This window comes from Mesitornis unicolor, unplaced genomic scaffold (genome assembly GCF_000695765.1).
Source record: "Mesitornis unicolor isolate BGI_N332 unplaced genomic scaffold, ASM69576v1 scaffold13448, whole genome shotgun sequence".
NCBI classification, from domain to species: Eukaryota; Metazoa; Chordata; class Aves; order Mesitornithiformes; family Mesitornithidae; genus Mesitornis; species Mesitornis unicolor.
In genome coordinates this window covers 34,565-53,931 of record NW_010201219.1, presented here as the reverse complement: position 1 = coordinate 53,931, position 19,367 = coordinate 34,565, and the positions used below count along the sequence as shown (strand labels likewise).

General features: G+C 45.1%; 1 protein-coding gene across 3 annotated transcripts in view; it reads left to right on the top strand.

Moving 5' to 3' along the window:
- The first annotated feature begins 1,541 nt into the window (after positions 1 to 1,541).
- Positions 1,542 to 19,367, top strand: part of MIB2 (mindbomb E3 ubiquitin protein ligase 2) — a 29,711-nt gene continuing 11,885 nt past the window's right edge. The window contains exons 1-8 of one of the 3 annotated variants that reach the window (XM_010189999.1): positions 1,542 to 1,552; positions 4,326 to 4,576; positions 5,021 to 5,192; positions 13,001 to 13,107; positions 14,605 to 14,799; positions 16,000 to 16,142; positions 17,283 to 17,378; positions 18,608 to 18,712. In XM_010189999.1, the coding sequence (XP_010188301.1) occupies positions 4,330 to 4,576; positions 5,021 to 5,192; positions 13,001 to 13,107; positions 14,605 to 14,799; positions 16,000 to 16,142; positions 17,283 to 17,378; positions 18,608 to 18,712 (1,065 nt within the window). In that variant the 5' untranslated portion in view covers positions 1,542 to 1,552; positions 4,326 to 4,329. Of the gene's footprint in view, positions 1,553 to 4,325; positions 4,577 to 5,020; positions 5,193 to 13,000; positions 13,108 to 14,604; positions 14,800 to 15,999; positions 16,143 to 17,270; positions 17,379 to 18,607; positions 18,713 to 19,367 lie in introns of all 3 variants that reach the window. The other 2 variants (XM_010189998.1, XM_010190000.1) reach the window with 2 other exon arrangements.

The window sequence follows — 19,367 nt, the reverse complement described above, 5'->3', positions numbered from 1 at the left end:
GGTGGTGGCAGCCGGGGCGGTGGCAGGAGCTGCCGAGGGTTGATCGGGTCGATTGCTTCGTCTCCTTGGGCTCTGGCGCGGCGATGGCTGTCCCCAAAACCCCCGGGGCTTCCCCGGCTCCAAGGCGACTGGGCTGGGTTCGAAGGATCGAGCTTTGTGTCAGTTTTAGGGATTTGTAGCCCGCTTGTGTTTTGTGTTCCTTGAAAAACCACCTCAGAGTAAGAGGATCAGAGTAAATAGGTGGTGTAGCTCTTTGGTGGGGTGTTGGATGCTGCAGATCTCTGGTTATTAGAGATATAATATCAAAAATAATGGTCTATACCTGAAGAGAAGAAAGAGTCAGAAAGAATGAAGATAGTAAGAGATGGAGGATGAGGTTATTTTCCAAAATGCTCAACATAATAATGACTTGTTTTGGGGCTTACGATTTTGAAGTAAGAAAGCTGGCCATTTCAAGCTTGAGAGCTGCTGTGGGAAAGACCTCATAATAAAAGTTCTGCTGCAACCAGCTCCATGTGAGTTCACAAAGGATGTTCAGGAACTAGAAACTCTAGAGAAATATCAAAGTCTGAGCTTTGCAAGCTTGTGCTGCTCTTTTGAAAGAGTATGATTTGCGTTTGCCATAGCCAGAGCACTTAAGGAAGCATCCTTAGGATAGGCAAAGCTCTCTAAGATGGAGTAATTCACCCAAGAAGGCAATCCAAACTGCAAAATACGTGTAAAGGAGGAAAAAAAAAGCCGTTTTAAAAAAGAAACCATGAAATAAAATCTCCTGCGTCTTCCTCTGTTTACCGTACTGTTCAAATAACTTGATAACCACGTTACACACACTGACTTGGTCAATCTGCTGTTGGGTTGTGTTTACTGTGTGCCCAGTACAGCAGCAACCTTTGCCTCTTAGCAGAGGGACCTTAGGTTGCCTCCAGAGCACATCCTACCAACAGCGCAGTTTGAATATGGACAGAAAGGTGCAACAATTATTGCAACTAAAATGTTACAGGCTGTGGGTGCTAAAGCATTTCCCCTTTCTTCCAGTTCAGTATTATTGGGATTTCCTAAGAATGGTCTCACAGATTACACCTGGGCTGTTCTCTTCTGTGTCACGGTAGATGAGATCAGAATGCTAGGTCAGGATTCAGAAATATGCTTATGTCTTCTAATGGATTATGGGTTCATAGTTACTTGAAACTCCCCTGGGAAGCTGCTGTTTTCTCTGTGAATCATTTCTGGCAGCTATGCGTGTCCTTCCTTGGAATAATTATGGCCCAGACAGCATCGAGGGAGGAGTGCTCTCTTCGGTGAGTGAACCATTTCCACTTAGGAAGTAAATAATACTGATCTCTGGCAAGGCTCAGGCTGCGTGAGCATTGCGATTCATCTCGTAAAGATTTTGAATGGTTCTTTATTTGTGTTATGCATCGCTCCTGAGGATGAGGTGGGAATGCAGAATGCATTTGGTGCCTTCCTGTGTGGAAAATGGGAGTATCACAAGTGCACAGCTGAACTGCAAGAGCTTCCTAGAGCTGTGGATGAGTACACGTGCAGCTCCTCCGTGAGCCGTAGGGACTTGCAGAACTAAGGGAAGCTTGATGCCTGTGGCAGCAGTAAAAGTCTGTTCACATCTGGATCCAGCTTATTCTGGGCTACTGAATAGCTGGATTTTTGTCCTTGCAACTTGGTACCTGTGGTTTGGACAGAGGTTGTGGTCTAATTGCTGTGACAAGACAGCCGATGTTGGCATGTCACGTTGCATCCGAAAGTAAATTCACAGCGCGGTGGAATGATGCGTTTCTGCAGGATTCTTTCTACAGAGTGTCTCCATGCAGCTTGTGCACCTCACTGCCAGTTTGAAGAAGGGATCTCTGCAGCATCCACATCAGAAAAGTGGTGGGAAGGCGCACTGAGAAAGCGTGGTTTTGCCTGTGTCAGTCACACATTTCTAGGACCAAGGCCGTTGTTGCCTGAGGTTGGTGCTGTGCCGTTTGACTGCTCTGTTGAGCGTGTGTCACGATACGTCGCGTGTCAGCCTGCTTTGCTGTTTTCAGGTAGCAAGGGATCATTCCTCCTTTATATTGCAGCAACTTACATTTTATGCATTTGTGATACAGTCTGGAATATTCTTTTATGATGCATTTTTGCAACTGGCGTTGCCTTCCTGGAAATGCCGAGCGTTCTGAAGCCTGTGATGTTTCATTCATTCCTGCAGAGAGGTACGCTGAAGTAGCATAAAATTCTTAAGGTTAGGGAGTGGCGCTCCATCCTCATCTAAAAACTCTGTGATATTGTTTCCTTCTCTAAGCACGTGATTCCTTTTCCCACTGTCATTACCTCTCCCCAGTTTCCACCAGTTCACTTGGATGAAACGGGAGGAGTTGTTGTTTTTAAGGAAAAACCGTGTAGCAATAATTGAACTGTGCTTCTCTTGTCCCTTGGTATTGTTGGATCTTTCAGTTTGTTTTCTCTGCAGGTTTGACTGTCTTGACTACTTGATAGCAGCCCTTTAAAAAAAGCAGTTCTGCCTCTTAGTTAAAGCAATAAAGCATCTATTTTATTCATCTCTGATCTGGAGGAAGAGAGGATTGTAGAGATCTCATTAGGCTCTGCAATGCTTTCTGAAAAGGATATTCCTCTGTTTTGATAATTTCTCTTTTCGTAAAGACAATGAATGCTGGTGCACCTTAAACTCAGCAATGTTAGCGTCACCTCCGCAAAGGAAGTCGAAATGAAAGCGTTGCCCAAGGCGTCTCTTACTGATGATTCGAACGCAAAGTGACATGAAGTTCACAAGGACATTTGGTTTTGATGCTGCTCTCGTGTGACGGGTGTTTGGTTGTCACAGTGACGCGTAGCAGGGAAAGTCTGAAGCTGGAGAGATGCTAAAACTGAATGGAAATCAGTTTCTGCATGCTAGAAACTTGATTTTGCATCAAATAACTCCCCCATACATTTAAAAGGGGATGTTTGACTGGAGGAAAAGTTTATTTTTGGGCCGCAGTGGTTACAGTTGCTGCATTGGTGGGCAGCAGTGGTGTTAAGATGTCACCCGGCACAGAGCTGCTGCTGTTGCTGTGTCTGAGCACAGCCCGGTCACCCGGCAGCTGCTTCCTCAGCCTGGTTTGAGCTGGCTCTGTGTCACCATAGTTGGCAATATTTGCTGTGATTTTGGAATCTGCACAGTTTGGCCTTTGACTTCCGGTTGTGGGGTTGGTTGGTTTGGTTGGTTTTTAATGATGATAAAATTGTGGATATTACTTGTAGCTTGAGAGGAAGAGGGAGACCCCAGGGATGCCCAAAAATGAAAGGATGCTACAGTAGATTTTTCCAGAAGCCAAAGTAGCAGCTTGTCCCTAACTATTGAAAGCCACACTCCACTGTCTTGTTACTCTGGTAAAGAGGTGAACCAGGCTCTGACGATCAATTTGATTGAATTCGAAGTTGTGGATGTGCTGCATCTGTGTGGTACTCACCTCATTTACCAATTGTCATGGCAACAGCTGGAAAGGCTGCCCCAAGCTTTCCCTGATCCCAGCACAAAACCTGCAGTGCTTATTGCACATAAGCAATACAGCCCTTCCCTGTTCCTGCTCTAGCTAGCGTTGATAAATAGCAGCAAAGACTGACATTTCTCTGACACTGGCACTTTTTAAAACACTGCTATTGCTTTTGGAAAGCAGACAAACTTTTCTTTCATGTACAGCTTTATAACTTCTGTCTACCAAAATCAAAACCAAAACTAACTTTCTGGGCAAGTGAAACTTAACGTTGCGCTATTATGTGGCAAGTTGTATATAAAGAGCCTCCCTCAAAAATTCCGGTATTGACTTTTCGTTGCTAAAATCACACTGCTGGTGTTTCCGTGATAATTTCCTTCACCTCTTTTTGCTGTGCTTTTTTGTTTCTGTTGCCCTTGTGTCTCTGGTAGCTGTTGCACTTATTCCTGAATTTGAAATCAAAGGCTAGCACTGGAGTTTTGTAAAGACTTCTTGCCCACTTCTCATACCCAGCACTCTAGAATAAGTCTCTTGGATATTATGCAGATGTTTCTGAGCTTTGGAAATCTGGCTAGTTTGTGTATCCTATCTGTGCTAAAGCTGTGAGGACCCCTGTTTAAAAATTAAGTACAGATTTACCTACTCAGCAGATCAGGCCTCTTCTGTAGCCAGGTCATTCTGGGGAAAATGTGATGTGTTGAATGGCATCACTTAATTTCCTGTTGTCTCGTTAGGTGTGCTGAACATGCTGCTGACGATGCTGAATGTGTTGCTGATGATACTGCCCATCTCCAAGACCCCTTCTGTGGAAGAATTTTAGGGGTTGCTGTGCAGATCAATGGACGTGGACCCCTATGCCAGCATGCAGGTTGGGATGCGGGTTGTTCGTGGAGTGGACTGGAAGTGGGGCAACCAGGACAGCGGTGAAGGGAACGTTGGGACTGTGGTTGAGATTGGTCGGACTGGCAGCCCAACCACGCCAGATAAGACTGTGGTCGTGCAGTGGGATCAAGGCAACAGAACCAATTATCGGACTGGATTCCAAGGGGCTTACGACCTCCTGCTGTACGATAACGCACAAATAGGTAAGTGGTGTGGACAAGAAGCACCAACTAGATGTAAACCCATCTTCTTTAGCACGTGTAACTCCTGCCTCACGTGGGAGCTGGAACATGAAGCCTTTTGCGACTGCCTGTGGACTGATGCTGAGCAGCAGCGTACGCTCAGCCGACGCGTGGCAGTGAAATTCCCGTTTGCCCCTATGCGAAGGCTTTTCTTTTCTCTTGCTTTTTTATCTGTGAGTCTAACAGTTTTTCTGACTTTGTTATTCTGTTAGATTCTGGCTTGACTTTTAGGATGAGTCTCCCTTAAGCCAGGAAATGGATACTTCATATTGTGTTACTGCATCATCTTCAATACACACACAGTACATGGTTTTCTTTTCTTACAGACATGATGATGTAGTGCTGAGAGCCTGGTTTCTCTGGATTCTACGTGGATCTCATATTCCTTTGCTTTTTTTGTCCTAGGTGTCCGTCACCCTAACATCATCTGTGACTGTTGCAAGAAGCATGGGATACGGGGAATGCGGTGGAAATGCAAAACGTGTTTTGACTACGACTTGTGCACGCAGTGTTACATGAACAACAAGCATGACCTGTCTCACTCCTTCGAGCGCTACGAGACAGCACACTCACAACCGTAAGTGGTGCTGTAGGGGAAATCCACTTAACCACATTGAGCTTTATAGGTCACTGTCCTATAACATGAGGAAAAACTTCTTTACTGTGAGGGTGCCAGAGCATGGCCCAGGCTGCCCAGAGAGGTTGTGGCGTCTCCTTGTCTGCAGACACCCAAAGCCCTGGCCGTGTTCCTGTGTGACTGCTCTGGTGATCCTGCTCTGGCAGGGCTTGCACTGGGGGAGCTTTCCAGGGCCCTTCCAACTCCTCACATCCTGGGATTCTGTGATAATCCGGTCTCCAGAGTGGGGTCTGTGTACCTCAGGATGTGTGCAAGATGATCTATTGAGGTGCAAGAATAACAGAGCAGAACTTCAATAGCAGATGTCTGTATAATTTATAAAGAGAGAAATGCTATACTGATGCCTGTGGAACAGTATCCTTAATTTTATGCTCGTTCATGATGTGCCAAAACATGGAGGTCTGTTCTGAGGAAGAACTGAAAAACAGTCTCAACAGTAGTTTCATTTGTGCTTCCAAAGGTGGGCGTGAAGATGAATCTTGTAATCCTCTTGCCTTTAGGAAAAGTAAAAGGAAATCAGCTCTTGTCTCTGTCATTGATTTGATATTTTTTCCCTCCCCATGAAAATATCACTGTGCATTGCATCTGTCTGTGGAATGAAAAGTGTAATTACTTTGCTAAAGACAGTGCTGTTGGATTTGCAGCTGTTTTTCCTCCCGTATGGGAAGCTCGCTGTGGAGTTGATGACCACAATTTTGCCAGGGTGGTTGAGCCAGAATTCTGAGTGCCAACAAAGGGGTAGATGTTGCTGTCCAGAGATGTCCCCTCTGAGCTTTGAGGCTTGTGTTTATCCACCAGATTAGGATGTTTCTGGAGCCTGTGTTAATATGACAAGCCAGCCAGATCCTACTGGGAAATGAGCTGTGTGATTTCATATGTATAGATATAGAAATATACATACATATAAAAATAGACATAGATTTTTCCCTCTCTCTTTCTATGAATATTATAATTAGCTCCAAGTAGCTACTCAGAGGTGCCTGCTTGTGTCTTTTATTTGAGCTGTAGGTGCACTCTGCTGTTAAGGTATATAATCTTCCTCATATTTAAAGAAAAAAATAAGTAGGCAACAGTTCTGTAGCAGAGCAGTCCAAATTTTCTGCCCTTTGCCTGTGTTCTCCAGGGCACTGCGCAGTGCTGCGTTCCCTTGGGCAGCGGGCCAGCTCTGCTGCCTTTCCTGCCCCTCATCAGGAGCACCTCAGAATGCTCTCATTTATCAAAGGGCAGATTTCTGGGCAATTTTTCCCCATGTTTCTTAACCTCTGCAGAACTTGTGTCCTTTTCTGGGGAATCTGAATGGTGAAGGATGTAAACAGAGCAGTTTTTCCATCCAAGGCTTGTATCTGAGCGGTGTCCAGGTGCTGTTTGAATTAGGCAGTAGAGCGCTTGCTGTCAGGGGGACAGCAGAGCTTGGCAGACTGCAGTAAACTTGTCGGACCTCGTGCTGTCCTGTGCGAGTTGTTTGACTTTCACAAAATACTGCGGCACCGCTCTGGAATGTCACCGAGGCGCTGGAGGGCTCGTTGGAGTTAGATGTAACTCCTTTGCTTTTTTGTCTGCAAGCGTGGTTCGTTCAGTGGTTACAGAAGATGGAATAGAAATTAACTTTTTTGGTTGATAAAGAGTCTATGATACCAAGTTTCTGTTGAAGTAGCGCTGTTCTGATTTCACAGAATCACAGAATCGCTCGGTTGGAAAAGCCCTCTGAGATCATCACGTCCAACCGTTCCTGTCTACCCCCTAAACCATATCCCTAAGTACCTCGTCTACCCGCTCCTTAAACACATCCAGGGATGGTGACTCCACCACCTCCCTGGGCAGCCTGTGCCAGCTTCTGACGACCCTCTCAGTAAAGAACTTCCTCCTTATCTCTAACCTGAACCTCCCTTGGCACAGCTTGGTGCCGTTTCCCCTTGTTCTATCCCCCATCACCTGGGAGAAGAGACCAGCACCCACCTCTCTACAACCTCCCTTGAGGCAGTTGTAGGTGGTGATGAGGTCTCCCCTCAGCCTTCTCTTCTCCAGGCTAAACAAGCCCAGTTCCCTCAGCCGCTCCTCATCAGGCTTGTTCTCCAGAGCCCTCCCCATCATTTTACATCACTGCCGTTGCCAGACCCACTGTGTGGCACCTATGCAGCTCAACCACGCAAGGCCAACACAGAACTGTTTGTAGCAGCTCACTAATCCTAGGATTTAAGAGCCCTTAAGCCCAGACAGACACTGCAGAGGGTTCCCAATCAGTTTTCTAAAGAGGCTTTGAAGACACCTTTACCTGAAGGCTGTTTCAGGTCTTAGGTGACCTGAGTTTGAACCCCTGCTAGGAGGAAGTACTGATTTTTTTTCTATTTTGCCACTTGAAGTCATCTCTTCCAGAATCTGCCAGTTGCTGGTATTTTTCATTGGTCTTGTTTGGTTTGAATTTTATGGCTGTTTTGGGAGAGACTCTCATCCTTAGTTTAAAAGGATGGACAGCTCAGTTTCACTGAAGACTCTTTTTTTTCACGATCTTTATCCATTTGCTGAATATAAGCTTGGTAATTGGAAGTTAATTCAGTGTTTGTGAACAGGATAGCAAAACAAAACTCATCAGGTTTATGTTAGGGCTGGAACATTCAGGCACACTCTGAGTTCTGCAAATGCTTGAGTCTAGGATAATCTTCCTCTTACACAAAATATTCGTGGTATTATATTTGAGTGCAGCAGCAGCCATGGCATTTTGCATGCATCACCTTCTCGGGGATGAAGCCAAGTTGAATTTCGGTAGGGAGTGTGGTGTGTTTTACAAAGGCTGTTTTCTAGGCTTCACTCACCAATAAATCACACCCTGAATTTTTCAAAACACCTCTTTTTTTTCTGGAAAACAATGGAGTTGGAGGAGCCAGCAAAGCAGACGGAGAAACGCTATGTGTAATCAAGCGTAAGAAATACAAATATTTTCTCACGTTGTGTTTTATGCTGTAGTCAAAACAGAGTTTGCCGTTATTTTCAGCCATAATTCTTAAAGCAGCTCTGTCTGGTCTAGTTACCAGTTGGATTTCTAAATCGGATACATGACAAGAACAAGTGCGTGCTGTCGGTTAGGTATGCGTGTCAATGCAGACCCATTCAAGGCAGCTTTAATCACCCAGCCTTCCATCTGTGGCTGCTTATACTGTAAGCCTGAACTGATATAGCAGCTGAGTGACAACTGCTGGGCGTTTGATTACGAGGCAATAAAGGGGATGCAGGTTTATTTACTGCAGTAAATGCTTCAACATGTGTTGTTTATGCAATGCCAGTCTAAGCTGCTAGGCTAAGAAATTTTGGTGAGTATCCCCCCCACTAGGGCTTCCCTCATTTAATTTGACGTATTCTGTTTCATTTGTGAAATAGGGATTACATTTCAGTGATGTGTTTTATCTTCATCTTTTCTGGAATGACGTGATCAAAACTGGGAGCAAGAGGAATCTTCACTGAAACATCCTCAGCCTGTGTTTGGAACTAATGGTCATGTTTAAAGGATGATAACAAGATATTTCACTTCGTGTGCTCGCAGTGTTTCTGTACCATTCTCAGTACAATATTCTGCCATTAGAGGCTGTGTGGAGACATCTCTTAGAGCGCAGTTGAGAGAACCTTCTGTCTGCAGTACGGAGTCTCAGGTGCACACACATTTTAGTTCCCATTTAGTCGCTTCTGAAGCCCGCTGTGGCTTCCCAAAAATGAGTCTGATACGAGTCAACTTTGGAGGTCAGCGGAAAAGGCAGCCACCGTTTAGCCCAGCTCAGACCCTGCGGTCTGAGTTATAACCATAGAGCTGATTTTGTGCAGAACTGTGCCTTGGCAAGGAAGGATAGGATGTACAGTGGAAATTCTTGGTAAAGGCAGTTCCTGAAATAGGTTTCTGTGATCCTGATCCCTCACCAGCGTCCTTGTCTTAGTCTGGTTCATGCTTGAGCAATTGGCATCCGCCTGCCATCTGTCAGAATTTCCTTCCTTTATCCTTTGCTGGAAGTGCTTCTCTGAAAGCTTTGCTAGGGAGGATTAGAGAATCTAGAATGCATTCCCGCATCACTGAGGTCAGTTTTACCTGTAGTTTCTCTAAGATCTTTGTGTCGGCTTTTCTTGAGGTAGCCTGGGTAGGTCATTATACATCCTAGGAGGAGTTTGTACCCACCGTGACCTCAGATTCTTGGTTACAGCTGTGCCTTTCTGAAGAGATCAACACAATATTTATGGTCTGCTGCCTGCAGGGTGACCATCCCTTCTGCTTTCCAGTCCTATGCATTGTGCTTTTTTCTTCAGATCAGAATTTTCTACAGCAGAGACATCTCTGTCTTGCAAGACGTGTTGGCTACGCCTGGTATGAAGTGCCTCTGACTTCTGCACATCGCTACCGCAAATTAAAAGCAGTCTCTGTTTAAACGTCTCCCAAGTCAGTTGATTTGGGTCTCACATCTCTATCTGTAAAGCATGGATGATGGGATTTTTCTCACTGTCCAGAGCGTAGCTCTCAGTGATGTGAAAGGCTACAGGAGCACCTCAGTGAAATCTGAGCACAGGCAGAATATCTCCAGGGGGTGGTTCCCAGCGTGTTGGAGAGAGACTTTGATTCGCTCTGTACTGTACGTGCTCCCAAGTGATTTCTGGACTCTACAGTAATTTAATATCTTTGGAATTTGTAGGGGAGAAATGGCTGCAGATTTCGGCTGCCGTAATTAAAATTGTTATTAAAGGCAATATTGCAGTGATTAAATTTATCCCTGGGGTATTTTTGCAGCACACTAATAACTTTGGTTGGTATCCAGTATTTGGAGCAAAACATGTTGAATTAGATTAAAGCCTGAGACGTATTGGCTCGGGACATCTGGCTCTCGCATCACTCTTCAGTGTTGCTGGTCAGCAGTGGGGTTCAAGTCCAGGCCAAAATTTTTGTGAGGCCGGGGAAAGAAGCCCATTATGGTGGGTTGGCTCCAGCATTTAAGTAGAATGGGTGATGGAGTTTCTTACACTTCTTTATTCTTGAAGGAAGCTCAGCTTTCTGAACTGGGCAGCTTTGTTTTCCTGGTCCCTAGCCCCAGATTTTACTGAAGGTGACAGGTTAACGTGAGAGCTGTTGAGAGGGGAAATACCAGAAGGGAAATGATGTGAGGAATATAATGAATGGTGGTTATTTTACTGTTCTAAGTGTCTTGCTTTAAGCTCAGTTTAGTGCTTTATTTTACTACCACTTGAGAATCTTTGCATTGAAACCCCTCCCTTGTGTGAGCAGGGTTTGGGGGGAAAGAAGTGTATTTTTATCAGTTTGTCTCAGGGCTTGGCTAAGACATCGTTGATAAATTATTGGAAAAGCATTAAAAATTACGGTGAAAACAGCATGTTGTAGTTAAGCTCTTTCAGATGTGCTACTCAAATCCGTGCTGGTTTTTGAAGCCAGTCTGTAGTACATGACACAGTGCAGTAAAATGAATGCTGATCAGCGTTTCTTTTTAGCTGAGCTTTTTCCTAGCCCTCTTTCATTATCTTCTCTTTCATGACGACTGCCAGCCTTGATGGTGTTTAAAACAGACAGAATCTCCGCCATTCAATAAACGGTCTTTGTCTTCCTCCTGTTGAGCTACAATCTGGATAATGAACATTCAACGGTTAGAAGAACATAGAGAAATAATCTCTGCCTCTTTTTAAACACATTAGGTTGTAAAGCACAGGTGGGAGATCTGTTAGCGAGTTGAGGAAGGTAAAAGACTTAGGCTTTTGATGGATGAGTGAACAGTAAGTTCAAGCATAAGCTTTTTATCCTTCTGAGTCTCCACCTTCTCTCTCGAGGTATTAGATGGAAAATAAAGACAGCATTCCGAGGTCAGTCCTGCCCCCATAGCCTTCCCCTCCCCTTGCCCTGTGAACGGCTGCTGAACTTGGGTTTGCTCTGTCTCGTCTGGGACTTGCGAAAAGCCGATCAGGAGGAGGTGCGCAATCACAGCTACGGATCGTGGCACCTTTCCAGTCACCTAGAAAAGTGGATTGTAGCCTGGGTGAGCAACACAAACAGGTCCGTGAGGGCTTTAGTGGCTTGGTGTTTCATGAGAAAGCTTTCTGCTAGGGAGCAGAGCCTAGGAACAGCACGCACAAAAACAGCAGAGCTGCTGCTGTAACATTATGGGAATTGGAAGCTGCTTTAACAGGACATCAGACCCCCTGTTTACTATCACGTAGGTATTGGTTTTTTCCTTTTTTCTTAAGACAGATCGGTGTGTATGCCTGGGATGCAGATTGCAGGGCACATAGGAGGGTCTGCGTTATCCTGGAGACAGTCTAGCCACAGCACTGCTGGTCTAATCTGCTCTGTGTTTCAGCAAGTGAAGCGGGCTGTGCAGTCTGCAGCTTAGCTTGGGAAATGTGCTGAATTCCTTACAACTTTGAGCTAGGAGCCTGCCTGAGCCAGTAATGCTTTCATGTGATGTGCACCCTAGCAGCATCCGTAAGCATTGCCTTAAACTTACTGAAAGGGCAGCTGAAAGTCAGTGTCACTCTCCCTCTGAAGTGGTATCAAAGTCTCTGGAGAAGTTACTTTCTCCTTACTCCTCTCTTTCCCCCAAGGGCTTCGTTTTAAAGATATATTTTAATTGTGTGAGACTTGCATTAATTGACTTGGGTGTTCTCCTTTGGGAAGCATGTGGACTGTAAGTGATGCAACTCCTGTGCCCTCCTGCTGTGATGTGTAGGATGGCTTGGTGGTGGTTGTGGCAGGGCTTCCCCTGCTCTGTGTAGGCAGCCAAGTGAAGTTGCTAAATCCAGATTTTGATTATTTTTATTTGCAGATGTTGTACCTTATGCTGTAGAATGCTGGTAAATATTTATGTTAAAAAGTGTTTGTTTGGATGCATTCACAGTAATTGTACTTAGCCCTCAGTGACCTGCCTTGCCCTAATATAATTTGTGGTTTGTGCATCTCATGGGTCACGAGGGGAATTTTTCCTTCTTTGGACTTACTAGATGTTATTTTTGCCCTTCGCGGCCCCCTCAGGGCTCTTGAAGTTTTGAAGAGATTATCTTTTTTTCTTCATGTCTGAGCATGCTGTGTGCGAGTGAATGAACGTCATAACTTTGAATCTTTGTGTTTGTATATGTTCAACTTCCTGAGTCAGCAAATGCCATTCTGGTGTCTGACAACATGAGAGAGAGACCCCTCCACAGTCCTGCTGCTCCTGTGTAGCTGTGTTTGTCTCCACGGGCTGTCACTGAAGCGTGCCTGTTCCTCATGCTCACATTGCAGCCTCTGTTCCCAGTTATCTGCATCCCACAGCTGAGAGAAACACAGAACTTTTTTAAAGCTCACCATGGATCTCACCATTTTTGATAATGTTTGAAGATAAACCTGGGTTGTCTTCAGCCCAGTGTGTTATTCACAAGTTGTCTTAATGCCATCAGTGGGACAGTGCCTAAGTATTCTGACAGAATGACACAATATGAGGAGTTGGAAGGGACCTCAAAAGCTCATCCAGTCCAACCCCTGCCAGAGCAGGATCACCCAGACCAGGTCACACAGGAACCTGACCTGACCTTCCTGGGGAGACCAACTTTAAGGATCAAAGACCCTGTGCAGCTGTTTTATTGTTTTCTCTTACTTCTTACATGCTCTTCAGAACTCAAGCCCTGTTTCTCTGTATGTAAGTGTGGTCCTCATATGACAGACCTCAGTCGGAACAGAGATTTGTCAAGTGTGAATAGTAACAAGAAGTTGATTTGTTTTCTCTTATTTTGTTTTTCAGGGTCCTAGTGAGTCCTCGACAGAATTTGACTCGCATCACATTAAAAGGGACTTTCCAGGGGGCTAAAGTAGTCCGTGGTCCCGACTGGGAGTGGGGTAACCAGGATGGTAAGCTGCTTTTGAGATGCTTTTTAAAACACCATTCCTTTTTCTTTCCCTTTTTGCCAAGTAGCTAGTTGAAAATGCATTCTTTCCCTTAATAATTAAGTCCAAAGGTTTCCAGTGTTGACTCCACCATGTATTGCAGCTCTGGGTTCAGTGGAGGACATGGATACTTGCAGGGTCCAAGAGCAAAAGAGGCTTACGCTCAGTATGGCTTATCCATCCTTTTGAGATCAGGTCAACATTTACATGTCTGAGACTTGTGTTGCTCGCAACGATTGTGACCTGAAAGCAGTTACATGTGTGAGACAAGTGAAAAGAAACATCAGGCCACCCTCTCCGCTGGTCTCTGATGTCTCCCACCTTGTCTTTGATGGGGCTGCCCCCATCCACAGCCATTTGCTGATCTGAATTTAGCTTTCTGGTAGCACTAACACAGTAATTCCCTTTCCATTTAAGGAGGTAACGTGTAAGTAGTCGTTATAAATAACCTTGCAAGCTCTGTAATAGCTTCCTGGTAAGTTTATGTATTGATCGTGTGGTCTTGTGTGTCTGGTAAGAGCCAAAGCAGCTGGTTGAGAAATGTGATCAAAAGGTCTGGCTTTTATTTGCCTGGTGTGTTGTTGGGTCCCATGCACCCAACCAGATTTACCTTCTCCCAGATACATCCTCCTGTTCTGGATTGTTTCAGTGGCGCTCTTCCTTGCTTGGGCAGGTGGAGAGAAGAACCAGAACAAACTTTACTGGATGTTCCTCCACCTGGCCAGTGTTGGGCAGAGATTAAAGATCTTGAGTGGATTTTTACAATGCTGCTGTGGTTTTATCTTGCCACAGTGTGGTGCCATGACACTGTGCGTGTCCTAGCTAGGCAGCATTTCTGTGCACCAGCCGGAATCGCTGCTTCTACACAGAATTCAGCTTTCCTGTATTTGTATTCCAAAGTAAACGGCTGGCTGCCTTTCAGTGAGTTTAGTGTAGAGGTTCTCTCCTAGTTGGTCAGGCTGAGTTGTGTCATGGTTTAATTTCCCTAATTAAAAAGGTGACTGAGGTTTCTTGTGACTTCTGCAGATCAAGGTGAATCACGCAAGCTGTGAGGAAGTTGTATGAGCTGCCAAATAGTTTTTTTTTCATGTATATGAAGAACACTTGACAGGAGGGTGCTGCATCAGGCAGCAGTATGCTGTCAGTGAAGCATATCTGTGTGCTTCTGTTCACCATGTAAAGCTGGCCTATGATGAGGCCCCACAAAAATCCTTACTGGTGGCAATCGCTCTGTCGGGATTTCATCTGTCCCAGCTATTGACTTTCTGACTCTATGCCTACTCCTCTATGGGGAATAGTTGAAGAACTGACATTTTTTTCCATGGTTTTTTTACTTGGTTAAAATAAAAATGCCATTAAATTACTTGTCAGTAAATATCCCAGTGTCAGGTGAGTTTCTGTATATTGGTCTCAGTGAAAATGCAAGCTGGACACTTTTTTCCTCTTCTCTTATTCCATCAGGTGGTGAAGGTAAGACTGGACGTGTGGTTGATATTCGTGGCTGGGACGTAGAGACCGGACGCAGCGTGGCCAGCGTTACGTGGTCCGATGGTACCACAAATGTCTACAGAGTTGGACACAAGGGAAAAGTGGACCTGAAATGCACCGTGGAGGCGTCTGGTGGCTTTTACTACAAAGAGCATCTCCCAAAATTAGGTGCGTAGAGACAAGACTTGTGTTGAGAAATCCGGATTCACACTGCCATTTCCTAAAGCCATTTTGTCTGGAAGACAGAAAATCAGCAGGTGATTTTATAAAGTTGCCACACAGCATGTACCATTTAAAAAAAAAAAAGTGGTCTGCGTGTGAACATACTGCTTTATTTCAGGGTGGCTGATAAAATAGTTTGGCCTTTCAGTGGTAAGATTGTGTAAGAGCATCAGATGTCTACAGCTGCGTCCCAAGGAGGGATATTCTGCCAAGGCAACTTCTTGCTGCTTCTTGCAGATGCATGAAAATCCCTTGAGGGTGCCTGCATCTGTCAGCAGAGAATTCAACCCACTGTCAGTTTTGTTAATCCGAAGTCTTTTGTTCTTCAGGCAGGCAGAGGTCCAACTGGTGCTCGCTGTGCTTTTAGACAGCAAATATTGTTGTTCTGGTGGACCAAAAACTGTGTTGAAGGGGAATGTGACAAAAGGGAGATCTCTGAGAGTGAAGCTGCCAAATACTTGCCCAGCAGGGAGATTAGGAAAAGTCATGGGAATAGGTGATGTCTGTCTTGGCAACTTGCTGCAGTTCACCTTTCCTCTTAATTCTTAATGAAACCAAGGAAACCACCTGTGGCTTTGGACTTGCAGCACTTTTTACTAAGGTGTAGTGTAGTTGTAGGTTTTTTTAATGAGGTGTAGGAGCCATCTTTTGCTTCCCTGAAGGAAAAGGAAATTGCCAGGGCTACAGTCCTTCACTATATAGGAAGGCCAGGAGGGTAAAGCACTCCATAAAGCAAGCTACCTGGCTGCCTATGGAAGAGGATTTCTTTTGGGTACCGTGGGGGTGCGTCTGCTGAACAACAGCTGTGGGTGCCTGAATTGCTAAGAGCAGCTACTGATGTCTGACACGACACGAGAGGCATCGCTCAAAGGCATTCCCCTCTTGAAGGGACAAAACTGTCTTGTTGGAGCTACCTCATGTTTAACCCGTATCAATATCTAGTCAGAGCTAAATCCTCTTGATCTCTCTACTTAGTGCTGCCCCATAGGGTGTGCAGGGCATACTCCACAACAGAAAAAGGCTTTTACACCGTTCTGCCCCGATTAAGCCTATGTTAATTTGCAACCCTTGATACAAAGCCAAACGAGACACAAAGCGTGTTACTGCGTCCTGCATGTGTGTGGGTGGTGTCATTCTTCTCTTTAGGAAAACCAGCTGAACTGCAGAGGAAGGAAAGCACGGACAGGCACCCATTCCAGCACGGGGACAAAGTGAAATGCCTGCTGGACATCGACATCTTGAGGGAGATGCAGGAGGGCCACGGTGGCTGGAATCCGAAAATGGCTGAGGTATGCTTCTGCTTGCTCCTGACCTCTCAGTGGTGTTTCAGTCACTATCTCAGAGTGCAAAAGTAGGCACTGGCTAGGAAGTGACCAGAACATCTTTGGGTAATGCGTTACCTTCTGTATTTATATTGTGTTAACTGAATCACAAATACAGATTCTTTAGTGATAGGACGCTGGAGTCAGCTATGGTTTTAGGCTCAGATAAATTTGTGTTGTATGAGAACTGCCTTGTGGAGTCTTGCATAATTTCTAAGAGTTTATGATGGGTCAAAAGAACTGATCAGAAGTCTTGGAAGGCAGTGCAAAAAGCTAATGGCTCGCTTGTTGTTTTTAAATGAGCCATGGATCTTTTCCTTGGAGTTCTGGATCCATTCCCTGTTTGGCTTCTTTTGTACTGTGCATTACTACCAGTGAAAGTTGTGTTCTGTCGACAGAGGGCTCTGTCCCTGGCCGGGGCTAAAACTTCTCAGCCTGTACGATGTTCTTGTAGCTCAGTCTGTCATCTTTAGTTTGAAGATTTATCAGTCTGTCACCTGTTGTCTAAAAAAGCTCAGATAGTAGAGAAAGTAAAGATAGAAATAACACATATTACTATAATATAGCATCTCGGGGGGCCAGCAGGGAAGTAACTCTGCAGGAGGTTGTGGATGTTTGGTGTGGGCTTACATTCAGATGAAATGATAACAGCTAAATGAATAAATTTGCCATTTAAATTAAATTTGTTTCTCCTTAAGTCAGCTTTCCTGGCTTGGTCTATAGGAAGTCTCTAACCGTGCCCCCTTTTTTTTTTGAGCATGCCTTGCTAGTATTGTACTGCAGGACAATGTTGTAATCTTTGGACAGAGGAGAGCCATTTGTGGTGCATCTTCAAGCTTTATCCCACTTTGTATTCCTATCACCCTCCTCCCCCAATGTGCTGCTACTCAGAGGAGCTTCTTAAGCAGCTTTTCTCTTTTGCAGAAAAGCAAAACCGCATCTCATTTAAAGCAGGTCTGGGAGCACTGTTAGTCTGGGAATTGGAAATGGTGGGTCATTTAGCCATCTATGCCTTGGGTGCCTGCTTTCCCCACTATTAAGCAATGTGATTTATTTAGGGGGTTTCCCCTACTTTTTTTTTCCCCCCGTCAAAAGTTCATTGGCCAGACAGGGACTGTGCACAGAATCACGGACAGAGGGGACGTGAGGGTCCAGTTCAACAGTGAAACCCGCTGGACTTTCCATCCTGGAGCTCTGACTAAGGTAGGTGCTGATAGGTGAGCTTGGCCAGCACTAGCAATGCTGCAGGGAATAGCTGTGAATTGAGCCTGCTCTGCTTAGGACACCTTGGGTTGCAAGCAAGTGCCGAAGAAATGCTCTGCTATTCTAAAGTCAGTAGTTGTAGGCAGAATTTCCTGCAAGCTATCAGAGCTAATACAGGTGGTTGCAGGTGGCGGGAGTTGGGCTGCTGGGCTGTCCTGTTGCATGAAGCTTTGTATTTCAAATGTTAAGTTCTTAAGGTAAATTCAATTTCTTAATTTCAGCTTCTTTGCTAAGAGTGGTAACAGTAGACCTACAGTAGCTCATCCTTCTGCAGCTTCCTTTCATCTATGATGAGCCTTCTTCCATGTCGTTTCCATTCGATTTTGTTTGCTTCCTTGTTCTTGTGTCTTCATGTTATTCTCCTTTTTGTGTCTTTCTGTCGCTTCTCTCTTGATTCTTCTGGATGACCTGAGTCTTTAATCCAGCTCTCCTAATTTTGTGTCTCCGTTTCTAAAGCTCGGAGCTCTGGCCTTCCCCAGAGGTTTGAGCACTTGAGGTGTGGATTATTAGGGCTAATAAGTATAGAAATAGCTGCTGGAAGACTACAAAATTCTGAAAGACCTGAACAAGGTCGCAGTGCTAAAAACTCCAACGCCAATGGAAAGTGCAGTGTCAGACTGTTTTGTGCAGAATTAGTCTGCTTTGAAAAGTGTGTTTTGACAGCGCTCCCTCCTTAGCTCAGTGAGCAGAGGGAGCATCTGGCAAGTTACCAGTACAGATAAACTCTGGTTTCACTTTTTTGTTTTAAATAACAAACAGATTTAGCTTCCTTATTAAAGTGAATTAAAATCTCCAGCGCCAAGTCAGGTATAGTGAGGAGATGGACCAAGGAAAGTTCTGTGTGTCCTTTATCCTGCTATTAATTATAAATTATTTGAAGAAGAAAGAAAAGAATAAAAGTGTTCGGTCTCAAATTATTTCCCTACTTAAAATGTGCGCTTGGCTCAAAACAGAAATACCCCAGCCCTTGGACTGTGTTTATTTTGCAGCGCAGCGATGACGTGTTCCTTGGCGGCCGTACTTAAGTTTTGTAATGCCTTGCTTTTTGAGTCAGTGGGCTTCTTGTTCGCTTGGGTTTTCTGAGGGTGGAGGTGGGCTGGAGGGGCTGATGGCTATTTGATTTTTCTGGCTTCATCCCCCAAAAGCTTATGACCTTTTTTTTCTTGTAGCTCAACACCTTTTGGGTTGGTGATGTTGTCCGAGTGATAGATGATATGGAAACAGTGAAGCGATTCCAACCTGGTCATGGGGAGTGGACAGATGAAATGGCACCTGTGAGTGCGCGCCAGTTCCAGGACAGACCAGTAACTTCCTGAGTTTTCCCAAGCAATTGGCAATAGTGACTGGGCTTGCATCGCCCTCCAGTTTCCCTGCTGGTCAGTGAGAGCACAGACCTTTCTGGGACTGCTGAGGCCTTGCAAAATAAACGTTGCCCGGTGCTATTTGCTGTCGGTAATGCAATCCTATTGCAGCACCCAAAGCTCAGTGGGTAGCTGGGGAATCTGACAAATCTGGTTACCAGCAAGTCAGATAACAAGGTTTCACTAGCCAAAGTAAACCAGTCCTCTTGTGCCCTCCCTAATTCTCTGGAACGAGGCAGGAAAGACTGTCCAAGTGGAAAAATGGTCTGATCAGACCACTATGGCTAAAAAGCAGAATACAGGTGTCCTCCAGGAGCAATTGAATGCACAGAGGAAACCTTTCCTAGTCCAAATTTTGTCAGTTCTCTCATGGTTCTTCAAACCGTGTTCTGTTGTTTCACCACCTTCCTCACCAGACATTTGTAACGTGTCTGGGAAACCCTTATGTAAAACCAGTAGTAAAAACACTGCTGAGAACCCTCTGGTGTCCTCGAAGTGGGAGCTGTCTGTGAGTGTGTCACTGTTCAGTGCTTCTTTTCACACAGCAGGGATGCCGCCTGCGAAACCG